At 37.6% G+C, this 16059-nt stretch overlaps 1 protein-coding gene across 2 annotated transcripts in view; it reads right to left on the bottom strand.

Annotated features, from left to right (window-relative positions):
- brinp2 (bone morphogenetic protein/retinoic acid inducible neural-specific 2) overlaps positions 1-16059 on the bottom strand; it is a 223449-nt gene that overhangs the window by 70071 nt on the left and 137319 nt on the right. For both annotated transcript variants that reach the window (XM_069709790.1, XM_069709791.1), the window contains exons 3-4: positions 10886-11076; positions 7963-8144 (exon numbers count right to left, since the gene is read on the bottom strand). In XM_069709790.1, the coding sequence (XP_069565891.1) occupies positions 7963-8144; positions 10886-11076 (373 nt within the window). The remainder of the gene's footprint in view (positions 1-7962; positions 8145-10885; positions 11077-16059) is intronic.

Raw genomic sequence — 16059 nt, 5'->3', positions numbered from 1 at the left:
TAAAATTCATTTTTTTCCTATAATTTTGTCAACATTGTTTCTTCTCCCTTACACACCCCAACTCTGCCTCAATGAGGGCAACAACAAATACATTACATGTATATGTGTCTCAGTTGGAACTAAACAAAATATTTTCTCTAACAAGAAGCAATTAAAGCAGTCTGATGTCCCTGAAATTTCTGCTATGAAGGTCAATAAAATATTCATTGCAGCACAAACATCTGACCTCGATTTTAGTGCTTCTGAAAAATGTCATGGAAAATATGATGCTTTAACAATATCCTGCCTGTCCCGTGCAAGATGTGCTGCTGTACATCTGCAACTTGTGGAAAACAAATAAAAAGAGCAAAGAGAGTGATGTGAGAAATGGAGAAGAGGAGAGAGAAAGGTAAAGTTCATAAAGAGGCAAAGGGCAAACAATCACAAGAGGAAGACAGACACAAGAGAGAAAAACAACATCAAAAAAGAATAAGCACTGATATGACAAATACTTCATTTCCTGAGTGAGTGGTAAAAATAGTGCAGCCTAAGAGTATGGATATGTCCTCCGGCAAAGCCGTTCTCCAGGTAAATCAGGCTATTTGGCAAATGATGCAGCCTTTAAACAGTCTCGTTCCTCACATCCTCAGACTATGCCTTGCATTAAGATTGCATCTATTATCAAAAGATGTGCTAGTTACCCTTCAAGGCGCAATAAAAGATAGATATCTGAAACAACTCTCAAATATTTTGAAAAAAAGAAAAAGAAACAGACACTGCTGAGATGGAGTTAAAGATTAAACCAAACATAAAAAGCAGATTAATAAAGGGGGAGAGGCTGTTTGGAGCTGTTGTTAATGCGGTCACAGATTATATGTGCCACAAGAATTAAAAACTGTTGCATCTCATTCATGATTTTGTATTAACAGTAAACCACTTCACTGTTCACACAACTTTTACTTTGTTAAACTTCGTTCAAACCGAACCTGACGTGGATTTTAGAGGCAGCACATTGCAAATGAAAGTAGGTTTTATCTTGAAGTTTTACATGCAAAAATATTACATGCCGTTTGTTGCTAACTAGCAAAAGAACAGGACTAGTCAACCTGCAGCCCTTAAAGGAATATTAATATTAATATGAATATAAATATTATGAATCTCTGTACTAATTTAAGACATCTGGACCAAAGAAAAAGCATGTCATAACTCTGATATATGACAACTGTATTGTGATATCGCACCTGGTAATGCTATTGTTGTGAAAAGACAAAAAATAATTTTACATATACAATACATAACCAGGCTCATCTATTGCTAGTCTGGATACTCTTTCACTGTTTTCACCTTTAATAAATATTAATATGGGCCTGCTATAAGCATCTAATGTTTGCATGGAATTGTTTATTTGTATCATAGACATTGGTATTTTGCTGTCTGAAATGTCTACCACAAAAGGGATGCACCTGACTAGTTTATTCTACAACTGTATTTACTAATATATCTCTTAACATTAAAAGTTATTTAAAATCCCTTAAAAATCTGACATCCCACAAGCAGTATTTTATGCATATTTGGTTTACACCACTGACAGTATATACAAGTGTATGTAGCTTCTGAGACATGAGGCCAGTGTGAAAGTGCATTAAGCTGCAATACCACCATATGCCCGTGGTTGGCTCCAAAAAGCATCCGGCTCCATTGACTCCCATTCAACTTGTCTCATGGTGTTGGTAGCTAAAGTCATTCCTTCTTTTTAGTTTTCATATAATCTTGTCATTAATTCATGTTTTGGGGGCGTGTCCGTTTGACAGTCCTGTAGTACAGTCAGGTTTCCACTGTTGGTGGGTGGTACATTGTACTCTCGAGTTTCCAATCAGATCGAGTCAGATCCACTGCTCGCAGCTGTAACAATGCGCGTCAGTACTTGTGAAATATCTTTGAAAAGTTTACATATTTTTAATTCAATTGAAATAAACCATTTAAAGATACAATCAATACAGTAAAAGCCTTTGTCAGACCACCATCGTCCACACAAACTATCATAATATTGACATAACTCACAAATAACACCTCACAGTCTAGCAAAAATCCATGAAAGTCCAATAAAAACAGTCTAGGTTCAGTAGAGCCAATGCAGTAAAGTATTTAGTTCAAAACAATATTAGATCCATAATGCACACGATCCCCTGTTGCATCATTTGTAATTTCCCTGCAGGCATTGATCATTTTTTTACATATTCGTATGGTCATAACTTGAGTTAGCATGTAAATATTATCCATAAAGGTGCATCAACATGGTATATGTACTCTGCCCGTTTGGTTGACACCTCTTCTTATGCTAATTGTGCTTTGTATTATCACAATTTATATCCTCAAAGCCTGAATATATTTGGCTCTCTTTATCTGCAGGAACCATAAATGCATCAGAGCTTTTATCTGTTACGCTGGGCTTTTTTGTAACTCCTGTGAGGAACTTCAATAACACCTGAGAGCTGCCACCCCCGTCTCTGCTTTTGTTTAAAACTCCCAGGAGCCCTGCACTAAGAGGATCGTTCAACCTTTTCCACTTTTATTTTTATGTTTACTCAACAATGTGCATTATTCAAATATAGACGAGAAGTGTGTGTTTTCTTATGATCCTAAAAAAATGTTTGATTGTTGTCAGATGAGATAAAGTACTTGTAATTCTAAACCATAATTTATATTATTTGCACCAATTTAACCCTTTTTATGGACACACAAGACCAGCAGTTGGTATCATGCATTCTCATTAACTGTAATTTGTTTGCAGTATAAAATTAATTCATGCAGGTTGTGCATTTTTCAATTTTACGTCCCTGCCTTGCAGAAGGGCCCTAAATTAAAATCGGATTTGAAGTTACCACAAAGTATTGGACCCTTGGGTCAACCCTTGGGTCAGCTGGTGCTATGGCAGGATAGACATGAATGCCTGGGTTGGTCCAAGGATGTTTGGCAAATTATTAAAGCTGCCATGTACTTAATGGGAAGAGACGATGGGGCATATGTGCAAAGTAGGCACAGCTAGAGGGGTTGTCAGTAAGGGACCATTAGAGAAGTTTTGCATCAGGCTTACATACAGATTCATCTTCCCATGTTTTTTTTATTTTTTACAAGTGCTGTAACAAGCTTCTTTGGTTATTTACAATGAAAAACTGGTGATATTTACAGTAGCCACTTTAGTTGCACAGTCTTGGTCATAGGTGTTTTGATGGACTGCATTATATTGTGCTTCATACACGCTGTTTGTTCTTACTCTCTACAAAATGCATATGAGTGTACCAGAGAAACACCATAGATCAACTGTTTACATAATAAAAATCATAAAATAACCGCTGAAAAATTAATGACAAAGTCTTAGTGACGTGACGATGCTATGCTAAAGATTTAGGCACAACTAGACTTTGTTACTTTTAGGGGTAGTAAATGGCTTGGATTAATACAGGAAGCCTTTTTAACATAATTTTGAAGGGTTGTGGGACCTTCATTGTCATGGTTACAAGGATAAACTCACAGTTGAGGCACTGAAATAGTTCAGCTGTTCTATAATAAACAATGTGGACAGTTAGTTTGAAATCAGAAGGAAGCAGTGGCCTTCCGCACAATGTTTTGTCGAGCTATTCTCCCGCCCTGACCTCCTCCCAACAACAACTTTGTGGCTGTATAACACATCCAATTCCTCCCTTGCCCCATTCATCATTACTATCACCACTAGAGGGGGCTATCAATTGAATGTAAACTTATCTTGTTTTGGGGCCTTTGCTGAAACTGTTGCTGGTATCTAACATGACCCCTTGATGTCGCTAATTATTGGTCATTATTTTTTTTTAGCCACCTCTCAACATAATGCGACCCCTTTTAACAACTTCTGTTACCAAAATGTGGCACAATCATGAACTTTGTAAAGTGAGACTGTATAAATAATAATGAATTATGAATCTATCTATCTATCTATCTATCTATCTATCTATCTATCTATCTATCTATCTATCTATCTATCTATCTATCTATCTATCTATCTATCTATCTATCTATCTATCTATCTATCTATCTATCTATCTATCTATCTATCTATCTATCTATCTATCTATCTATCTATCTATCTATCTATCTATCTATCTATCTATCTATCTATCTATCTATCTATCTATCTATCTATCTATCTATCTATCTATCTATCTATCTATCTATCTATCTATCTATCTATCTATCTATCTATCTATCTATCTACAAATCCATATCCATCTGAAAATAGTCCCAACAAATTCACTAGTTATTTCTGATTGAAAGCCACTGTGCTCAGCTGTTTTAGCAATGTAGCAAAGTTGAGAGGAAATAACCAATTGGTAGTTTATTGGATTAGATGAGATTATCAATTATTATTTTCTGAGAAATGTGATTGGTGACATTTATGACTTTGTTCCATCACACCCCAAACACTGACTACATATGGGCCAGATAAACTGCTCGATTTACAACTAAGAGCTAATCTGTCCTGTTATATGACATCATCAAATCTAATTTTGACACCATAAAGAATTACTGGATGTTAAAGTTATAGCAAAGGTGTGGAGATTTACTGCTTTAAGTATTTTTTTTAGGAGTTTAAAGCTTGTACTTCATTGTTTTCATCACTGTATATTGGTAAATAAAATGTGTCCATGGATACAAAATGCATCAACATGAGGTTGTATAAAGGAGCTAAGGGTCTCTGGAGTTTCCCTGCTGATTTTGGCTCTTGCCAAGTGCAGCACTGTGGTAAAAATACCACGGCTTTCTTTTTATCATACAGAGCCACTTCCTCTCTTACTTCCAAACAGCAGATTTCACACAGACATTAGAAAAATATACTTTTTTTTGTGTGTGACTGAAGTTCCTCCACTTTATTGCCAGAGATATAAATAATGTACTGTGTTTCACCCCCACCTTCTACTTGGTGGTGCAGCAACACAGGAGCCCAGAAGCTTTCATGGACACAGGTCAAGTACAACCCACTCAGTGTCACCTCCTCTTGGGTGATGAGTTAACACGTCGCAGCAGGTGGCCTGCATACCAGACATCCTCATTTAGTAGAAACATGTAAAGGATGCTCTTCTCCAAGTGGGTTGACAAGTGTCTGTTGTGTGTGTGTGCGTGTGTGTGTGTGTGTGTGTGTGTGTGTGTGTGTGTGTGTGTGTGTGTGTGTGTGTGTGTGTGTGTAGATGGGTGCGCAAAATCATTGGGTGTTTAATTGTAGGACTATTTACCTCCCTGTCAGTCTTCAGGGAATAAGGCTGTTCTATTCTTGCACTGATGGGCAGGTGACTAGTATTATTAAATTATGAATTAGGATTAAAATTAATAAAACAAATTAGTGCACACACATGTACTGCTTATTTCAAAATGCTAAATGGTCTGCCATGCAGGGAGCTTGCCTGTCATGATGAGCAACTTGGGGTTTAGTATATTGCCTAAGGACAGGAGGACAAGGAGACAGGAGGAACACCAACCTCATGATTCATGGGCAACCTGCTCTACCAATTGAGCCAGACTGGTCCCAGATCTATATGTACATAACATATTGTTTATTGTAGCTAATGTTAAACAGTGTTAATCCTGGTACCTGATTTATTTCCATTCTTTTGATGAATATGTGATTTAGTTTAAGTCAAACCTTTGTCATTCAATTTGTAATAGTTTTAGTCAACAAAATGTAAAAACATTTTAATCTCAACTTCAGAAGACCTTTAAGAACAATTCAACAGCAGAGAAAAGACCCGGGGTTGAAAATGTTTTCCCTTAGTCACCTGGACCAATTTTGACGTTTTTTAAAGTCCTGATAGTTAAATGCAAAGATTAAACTGCAGACACTGTTTGGGATAATTTACAGAGATATGGAAACATTTCCTGATCCACAACTGTACTCAAACCTATTGCTAAATGAGAGCTATTTTAATGTGCAAGTTTAATAAACATTTGATCAAATGTTAGATTGTCCTTCCTTGAACATTCAGAGAAAGGTGGTCCACTGTTCAAGCTGTTTCAAACTAGACCATTCCAGAAAAAAGCAGTTTCCCATTTGTCCACACTTGTCATATGTGAACACATGTATGACACATGTTTACCACATGTTGCAACATATGATAACATGGGGAAATATGTGGAAAACGTTTTCACATGGGAATCTACATGGACTTCACATATTGCATGATCATTTTTTTTTTTTCCAGAACCACATGTTTTGCATGGCCAAAATAAATGTTTGACATGTGCACACTCACATGTCATGTGGTCAAATGAGTTTTTACTCATGAAATTCATATTTTTTTTCGTCTACAGGAAAACAATTATGTTTACATTCTTTGTATGGGCTTCTTTCAACCTAGAACTATTTTTTATTCATTTGCTTGAATAAAATGTTTCCATCTAACGTCAGCGGTATTTCAGCTGTAACTTTGGTTGATTCTTCCTTTCACTTGTAGTCTCTTGAGCTTGGTTTCTTTTTTCGCTGGCATACGATACCTCTGGGGCGGTGTTGGTTCTCTACCTTTTTTGTGCTGCTGAATCTAGATCTCTCTATTTCAATGTTACCTTTAAAAAAAAAGCTTTCCTGCTGAAATGTCTGAGGATGGGCAGAATGGACGACTTTCTACTCTACTAAAAAAGCTAGAAAGTGACATTGGTATGTCCTTGGCGCAGACAGCTGGTGTTTCTCATGTACTTTAGAGCATTTCTTGATTTTCTATGTCCATTTCCTCCTGTGCCTGGCAGGAACACAGACAGTGTTCCACAGTTAATGTTACCGAGTTATACTCGAAAGTTTTTATTCTTATTTGTTTTTAACAAGCATTTTTACTTTTTAAAGTAAGTCACCTCTGCATTCAATGAGAATGCTGCATGCAGCATTTTAAATGACTGCACTTGGAAATGGGCCAACTTATTGAAGGTGCAAGCAAAGTTGACAGTTTGCAATTACTCATTTAAATCAGATTTGCTATTTAAGTTAAAGCATGAAAGCATGGTCCACCCTCCTACGCACCTGCTGTCATCACATGAAAGCCAACGGATCTGTTTGGATGTGAAAAATGTATTGCTTGGTTATGCTTTGCTTCCAATCAGGGGAGAAAAAAATGATTCAAACAAGGTAAAGGCAGGCTGAGCAGATAATTGGATATATTTTTCTGTTTCTTTGAGTGAATTCTCAACAAAAATGGTGTCTCTCTGCAATTAATGAAGAAAAGAGACAGCAAAAGCCTGGTGGTAGTTTTTGGTTAATGGCAATTCACCATGTTGAGGTGAGTTGAGTGTTGAGTGTGCAGGTAAATAAAATGAACCAAAGTACTGGCTCGTGTGCTTTCAAAGGGTGTTCAACCACTTACAATTTGACAGCTACTTTGTTTTGGAATCAAACAGCTTTTTACAAAACTGATGGTAATTGTCTGGTGGTTTTAACCCTCGTGTGGAACATCTGCATACACAAACACACGCACCAGCTGGTTCCCCAGTCCAGATGGAATACAGTGGGGTGCAGTGTACATAATTATACCTTTCCCAATGGGACTTTAGAGAAACTTGACGTTTGCCATGCTTTAGTGCCTCTGTGGGCTGCAGTGCATGCACTGTGCTTTTAATCGAGCTTGCCACTTTTGAAAAATAATGTGTTCCTGACTGCTGTCTTTCGTCTCTCGGCAGATTTTAAAGTAAAGACGCAACTTGAAAATAATCTTCAGAAAATATTGTCTGTTAGAGCTACGTTTCAAAGGTGCAGCATTGAACAATTCCTAAAGGGGCAGTTTTTTGAGAGTGTATATGTCTGTGTGTACCGTGATGAGTGATTGGTTGTGAAACTGGAGAACTACAAAAACAAGTCCATGTAAAGCAAATAAACAGTGCTGTATACAGTATGTGTTGTATACTGAAACAGGCATTTTTCATTACAGAATATGTTCCTGGATGTCTGCTGTGTGAATGTGAGCTGAGCAGTACCTTAATCGCAGAGGTGGCGATTTGGAGGTGGTGCAGTCGCCTTAGGGTGCTCTCTCGGTCTGTGAAGTAGGAAGCTGCCAGCTGATGGAGCAGTTCCAGGGACACCACCGAGCTGTTGCTGTTGCCTTCTGACTTCTTATTCAGCCTCTGCTTGTCCAGGAAAATTGTCAAAGACTCTTCTCCTGTGGATCAATAATAAATCAATAAATTGTCTTTGATTATTTTACAGCACACTGGAATGAACCCTATTCATTTCTCTGACTGCTGTTAAATAACCAACTGAACCATCTTCAAGGTGGTTACAAAGGAAACGTTATGAATGCTCACTTACTCCCTGCCACAGCAGACTGACATTGTGTAGTTGGAAGAAATGTGACATTCTGTTCTTGCTTTTGACATTTGTTTGGCAGCCCTTCACTGTCTCTCTGTGGTTTTGTGGTTTGTCTGCTGTGATGCAGATAATGTGTCATTGGCCTTGGCTTTGGTCCCTTTCATCAGACAATTATAAAACCATTACTGCTGAAGTCATACAAATGGAGACAATAGTTTAGTCAACTGTATTTTCCCCTGTCCTCTGATGTCCTCTGATGGTGTTTCATAACATGCTGTAATAATTGCTCAGGACAATTACTCTTTTTTTTTATTTAAAAAAAAAACAACCTCTAATGACTTAAAGATATTAAGCTTATTGTGTTTCTTGTGAAAACTAAACATAATCTGAAAAAGGGTCATAAGCAATATGAACTGTTTGCAGTGTTTGAGGCGCACGAGTCACTCCTGTGCTATGTCAGTGGCTGATTTTATTTTATTGTTGTCAGCAGGCATGGCTCATTTAACTTACTGAATATTCTCCAAACTATCTGACACACACTCCTCACCTGGTTTAGTTTGAAACCCAAGTGGCCAGTTGCATGTTTATGGTGACCCGGGAAGCTCATTAAATGGGCTTCTGTCAGCTATGGGTGTCCTCTTTTTGCTAGAGCCCCCTGTCTCAACTGATTTTATATAGGGTATAATAAGCAATACCACTGGTATTTGACATCATCCCCTCACAGACATCAATTCCCAAATTAATCAAATACCTATGCTTCAATGGTAAAAATCCTGCATTTATTAAAAAAAATTAAAAAAATAACTGAATATGTAACTGTTAAATTGAGATAAAAGGTTGCCACATTTTCCTGTGGCCTGTCCAAGTAAATTACCACTTCCTGTAATATCCCATCCATGACAATGACTTAAATTACTAGGGACCAAAGGGAATATTTTATCCCCCACCTCCCTGAACTCAGTCAACAGGGTATAGTGTGATATTTAGTAAAACTGCCACTCCTGAAGTGTCTTGCTAAGCATGCTTTGTATATATCAGACAAAAATCTTGGGTTTTCATCAAAGCACACCATTATTTATGGGTGTTATAATCATACTGAGAGTCCAGAGGCTTTGAAGATCTTCAGGTGATCCCAATAAGACTACAACTTTTACATTTTGGGTTGTGACACTGAAATCCCTCCCTGTCTACTATATAGTGCACCATAAAGTAACCTCTCCCTTTTTATTAGATTTTTCAATTCAAAGTGTACATTTTATCCTCTATAATGTCCTGAAAGCTTTTGTTATCACATTAAGGCAACTCACTCATACATGTAAAAATGACCCTTTCAAGGCTCCACAGCTTATTTTTTGAATACATTTCCAATGTATTCCCTTCAACTATTTTGCAAAACATACTTCACAGATCAATGTAACCATAGCTAATGAGGCAGACAGGAAAAGCAAGCAAGCCTGGAATGAAAAGAGTACAACAAAAGAGAACAAAAATAGATATTGGGATGTGTGAATTTGCTCAGCCACAGTCTAATCGGTATGCAGACTGGCTCTGCCCATGTAGTTGAGGCTGTTAATTACATATAAAGTCTAACTATCAGTCTGACACTGCATTCATCTCTGCTCCGACTCCCACGCTGGCTCTCTAGTGCATACATCCAGTGATAAGTGGCAGCAGAGTGAGGTGTCTGTGGATGCAAATATCAGAGTGGTTGTAGGAAGACTGTATCTGTCAGAAAACAGGATTTGTCAGCTATATGAATACAGTGCATCCAAAGGGGAGGGAGCAGGTATCTGACAAGGCTGCAGGTCGAATATATATGGTTAACATCGCTATCAAATTATAGTGCTTTGTCCTAATTTAAAGTCCATTATATCACTTTTAAATGAGTAAGTTTCCCCTACTATTTTATACATTCACTGTGTATTATAGGGTTGAATAATCTGAGTACGCTGGGCTTGTAAATCCTGCCTGCCTCTGAAGAAATGGATGCTTAGGAATGTTTATACTTACTATCAAATTTCTCCCCATATAAAAAACAGCCAACTCTAAGAATGTAGTCATATATCTGCGCTCTGCTGTGTGATGACCACGATAAGCTGTATATCAACATCCAGAGGACGTCTCTCTCAATATTACACAGGTGTCAGTCTTGTTTTTGTGAGGTGCACACAATCGATACTCGTGGCGATTCTGTTTTGTGAGTTACTGCTCTCCCCCGGGATCGGGGCTAAAAAGAAATCCGATAAAGCATGACATATGCTAAGAAACAGGTCACTTCAATCCCTCTTCTGCTTTGTGAGGCTGAGGCCTGATGCTCATCAGAGGGAAGGATGAGTGTAAAATTAGCACTGTGGAAAACAACGCTGGTTGAATGCTGCAGCTGCAATGTGTGGGTATTGTTGAAATTGTTTCTTTGCACTTGACATTCCTCCTTGGAAAAAAAAGAGGAAGGCAACACTCCAGTGGAGCTCCACTAACACACGGTATAACTCCTCTGAGAACTTACATGAGTATCTCCTCTATTTTTGGTGCGTTCCGACACTTTCTGACCCGAGAATAAAGGCGAGTGTGTCACCTGCAGTTCCTTCTTACCTCCCAGGGTAGCAGATATTAGGAAGTGGGTCCCGTACTTCTTGATGAGGTTTTCGTGGATTTGCTGCAGGGTGGGCCGTCGCCCCAGTAACCGCAGGTTGCGTAGGAACTCTGGCGCTAAGGGCAACGGAGCTCTGAGGAAATCTCTCTTCTCTGTAGCGAGGCTGTTCACCTTCCAGTGGCTGAACTCCCTGCAAATATGAATACATTAACAGGTAAGTACAAACTCTGTGCCACAGGTTATTCAGCAAGGCAGATTACACCTGAGGTTAAAGGTACATACAGAGTACACCACCGACAAATTAACTGCAATACACTAATACAGTAAATATGATATATATATACCAAGAATAAATAATGGATGAGCAATGAGTAGTTTTTGTCTAATTCCGGGTTCAGACAACACGCTGGTAATTGCGTGAGTTTATGTGATTGCAGTCTAAACCTGATATAACACAAGTGGTAGCCAGGTCAATGAAGGGTGGTTTTATCTGTAGAGCCCAAAATCACAGATTTGTCTCAGTGTTTAACACATACATTCTATCTTGTATAAAATAATAAAATAAAAACAAATTAAATAAAAATACAAATTATTAAACCCTCTATATTTTTCCCATAAAAGAACCAAAGTGGTTAAAATTCAGTCCTAATTTATTTTACGTTTGTTTACTCTTCACCACATATATGACGGCTTGGTTTTGGTTTTAAATACCACATTCAGTCACATCCCAGCCCATTCAAGATTGGCAATGCTCATGTACATTTGGTAAAAAGCACCAGGTGAAAAATAAATGTTGTATATTAGTCACCTCAAAAATTATACATAAACTAACACAAACACTGGCAAACCAGAAGTTTGCTCAAACTATCTCCTGAAGTGATTGATTTAATTTACACTGAGCCCTTTTAATATCTCACAGCTATCCAATGAAGTGACTGTTTGGTTGCTCCTTTCCTTTATGAAATTAATTTAGATTTTCATTTCTTTTCACTTTTTCACCAACTGTCACTCCCAGAACCTCTCAAATCTGTAGCTCCAGTTTGGGCTTCAAAGCAATTTCACAGTTTTCCCACAAAATCCAACCTGGTGGCACACACTTGAATGCAGCAGAAGCTTGCCAGTACTCTCAGGTGTGGTCTTGTTTGTTCACTTTAATTCAATGAAATCTCAAAGATGAATGTGGTAATTATTAAATTATGTTCAAACATTACATGTGGGACATGTCTTTAATTAAGCTAATTAGGTTTGACCACTCTGGGCCTCCTGAAACCAGCTACACTATTTTTGTATTGCTGTTGAATGCCAGTGATATAATTGGTATAAATATTAAATAATCTTCAAATTTGTCATAGCCATGGCATAGAAACATGAAAATGCTTGATTAGTGTCAAATTCATTCGTCCCCTCAAAGCTGCGCATGTCTTTAAATTAACATCGGTTTAAACACGGCTTATTTGTAGTGATTTAATAAAGCCAATTAAATGATCTAACTTCCCTTTACTCAATAAATAATTTTAACATATTTCAGCTAATTGTTTTGGATTCCTGGCCAGTAACTGTACTGTTTTTCATCCAGTTTCACAGCTCTTTTGACTGTTACTTGTTGATTGTTAGGAGAGTGAAGACTGAACTGCCATTCAACGGGTGGCTAAAAATGACTCCAAGTTATTGTCAATATTGTTCTGTGCTCGTTGCATGTGAAACTATTCATCAACAAATTTGCTATAACAGCTGTAAGTCATAAAACAACTTCCTGTTCAGCATTTGTAGCCGAATGAGGACATACGTCTGTTAAAGCAGGACACCAAATAATAGTTTAATTTGGTTTTTAAAAGGGTGGGTGAATTGCAGTTCAATTCCTCAGAAAACATGTTATGCTTAGTAGAATGTACTTAATTTAATTACGACAGGCTATTAGCATATATTGGCATATACTTTAAGTAATTATATCATCTGACTATTCCTGGCCACAGTATGTGAGACTTTGGGTGCTGAGTGACATTTAAATTAGTAAACTTCTAGTGAATGCAGTTCTTAAGCTGTTCAGACAAATGGCAGGCAAAGACCTCAGAACTGGTCAACAGGACACACTGACAGACATCAAAATGAGTCTGGCAAAATTAATCCATTTCAAGTTCCTGATAATCATTTCATCAATTCACTTCTGCCACAGCGGAACCCTGAGGTATGTGTGAAGATTATGCAAATACCAGCAGAAAAGTACAGATCCACCTTATCTGCATAAATTTGCTGGCAAAACAACAGGCGTTCAATATTAGCACATTATGTATGCATTCGCTCCTAACAAAATACCAGCAGTGACACACTGTTTTCCCACCGGTGTATTTTTTCTCTCACACACACTCAGCCGAACATACACAGAGGGAGGTACATGTAATGTATCATTGTCTCAGTTCTCACTAGCTGCTCTTACAGTGCCTTTTTGCAGTCAAAAGTTTAGGATTGCAGACAACACAATACTATAATTATGCTGTTGACAGCATTGTAACTACACTAAGATACATACAATAGGCCAATTCCCCTAATAATACACAGTAAATGTGAATAGGGTGCTTCAGATAATGATAGTAAAGTCAGAAATGGGCTGTAATTAGTTTTTAGTTGCTGTGTTGCATATTAGTCTTCAAAGGAGAGCCCACATTTGTAACCATTTAGCACAAAGCATGACAAAGCTTTCCTCAGAAGGAATGGCCCCGGGAGCGTATGGTCAAACTAGTGCTTCATTAGGAGGTTCACTCTCACATAATGCACCAATTAATGTCTGTAGCCTGGCCACAGTCACAGCGCAATTTGCTCGAGCTATCATTAACTCTGGCCACATTGTTCTGTCATGAAAGGAGGGCAACTCAGGGAAACAGCATCTGAGGGCATAGTTTGGAGCCTTAGGAGAAATTAGTGAAAAATTAAAGATCAAAAGGAGCAGCAGAAACCTCTGCTTTCTCACTCCTCTTTGTTCCTCCGGTTTGTAGCCATTTGTTTATTTATATCATAGCACATATGGGTTAGTATAATGCATCTAAATACTTGTAATGGTCCAGAACTACTCAATCCGAGCCTCTTACATTTACTTGAATATTTACAACCAAAATATAATTAAGAGTACTTTACTGTTTTATATTATTCTATATTAATGGCTCATTAAAAAGCAAATAACTATTAAAAACGTTCAATGTACTGTTGGATCATTTTTGATTTGTTAAATATACTCATATATATGAATCTGAACAAGTAACTATAGCTCTCAGAAAAGTATAGTCGAATAAAAGTACAATGTTTGTGTCATATACAAGTAAAACATACAAATTTCAAATTTAAGCAAAGCAAGCATAACAGGGCTATAGTTCACTTACACTTTATATATATATATATTATAAATATATGTTGTCTTTCTTTAACCACTGGCCATGGAAGTCAAGCAGATGTAGTTCAAGCTTCTGATTTCAACCTATAGTATTTTTTTAAGTGAATCATTTGTATCCTTGCTGCTCCTTGCTATTGGGAAGGATGCATCACTGGGATAAAGACATACAAAGGGGTCCAGAAGTCTGGAAGCACATTGAGAATCTGTCATATTTTCATGAAATTCAGCACATAATCATAAAGTTAAACTGAAGCAGGTTAGTGTTACTACAAAATGTCCACTTTCCCTGAGTTTCATCCTTCCCTTTAAGCAGTTTTCAGGTCACACTCGTGTAGATTTGATCATCAGAGGCCATTGTTCATCTGATAGAAATATGGCTAGCAGGTTTCCAGCAAATAATTGTATAATATGGCATCAGAAATAAGTGAAAGAGTCCAAAGTCAGCTATTCTGAGCAAAAAAGGGACTTTTTCATCATCAAATCATGGCTAAACTGAAGGGTACCTAAAGGGGCAATGCATGGCATTTTAAAATACGTTGTGGAAACTTGAAACAGGATCAGTTGTCTCCAAAGAACAATCAGACATAGTGAAAGTGAGCAGACTGTCAGACGATCAATACATGAAGCTTTGTTGACTGAGAAATGAAAAAAAAAAAAAAAAAAATCAACTCAATTACTGATACAGAGTTTGCTAAATAAACACTATTAGAGTCCAATCAGCAAAAGTGCTGACGAAAGAAAAATGTCCAGTCGTGGTCTCAGAGGACCGTTTTGCCAGCAGGGAAACAAGGGCAAATGTTTGAGGTGGGTTAAGACATACCAGTGTGTCACATATTAATCTGAATTTGAAATTTGTGGCACTAACAGAAGGATGGACGAAAATAAATGAACAGACATGACACCACAGTGTATCAAACCCGAGGTGAGACAAGGTGGTCTGAAGATTCTGGGGTATTGTTTTGCTGGAGTTGGACTCCTGCACTGAATCACCTCCACCCTGACTGAGGAGAAGCAGTGCTCCATTCTTGAAAGACATGCTCCACCCATTGGTTTGTATCTTTGTGGAGAAGGACTCACACTGCAGCAGGATAATGAGCCCAAGCACACCTAAGAGGTTCGAAGAGCTACTTGAAGATGAAAGACGACCAAAGATTCCTGACTGTCGAGGAGTTTCCTCCACAGTCACCTGACCTCAACCCCACTGAACATCTATGGAGCATTTAACTAAGAAAGACAAACATTCCTGACATCATAAGAAGCTCTTTTTTAAATTATGCTGCGGTTATCAGGTTTGAAGAAACTTGTGGAGTGAATACAGCTTGAGTGCTGCTGTGATTAAAGCAAAAAAAGAGCAAACAAATACTGAGATATTCTGAAATTCAAATGTATTAAATTCAAAACAAATTAATAATAGAGATATCTTCAAGATAGGTCTCAAACCTCTGGACCCCACTCGATGTACTGCAGTATACCAGACAAAAAGGGTGCATATTTCAAATGAAAAACAAAAACAGTTCAAAATGTATATTCCTGGTTGACAACTTTGTTCCATGAAGAGCTTAATTCTGCTATTTAACTACAAATCTTTGTTAAGGGTGATCAACGGATGGACTCTGCGATAACTTCCCTTTATCTGATCGTTTTCAAGTGACAGATAAATTTTAAAGCGCTTGGATCTGCTCTTCATACTAAACTCCCTGGATCATATTTCATTTTCTTACCAATACCTGCAGTAACAAAATAAAACCTGCTTATTTTAACAGCAAGCACTTCTACACAGTGATGAAAATA

Source organism: Brachyistius frenatus, unplaced genomic scaffold (genome assembly GCF_029030835.1).
Source record: "Brachyistius frenatus isolate BFR_SWC_R1_liver_20210118 unplaced genomic scaffold, ASM2903083v1 Contig_85, whole genome shotgun sequence".
Lineage (NCBI taxonomy): Eukaryota > Metazoa > Chordata > Actinopteri > Embiotocidae > Brachyistius > Brachyistius frenatus.
Note: the sequence above shows the minus strand (reverse complement) of the source record. Positions and strands in the feature narration are given on the sequence as shown.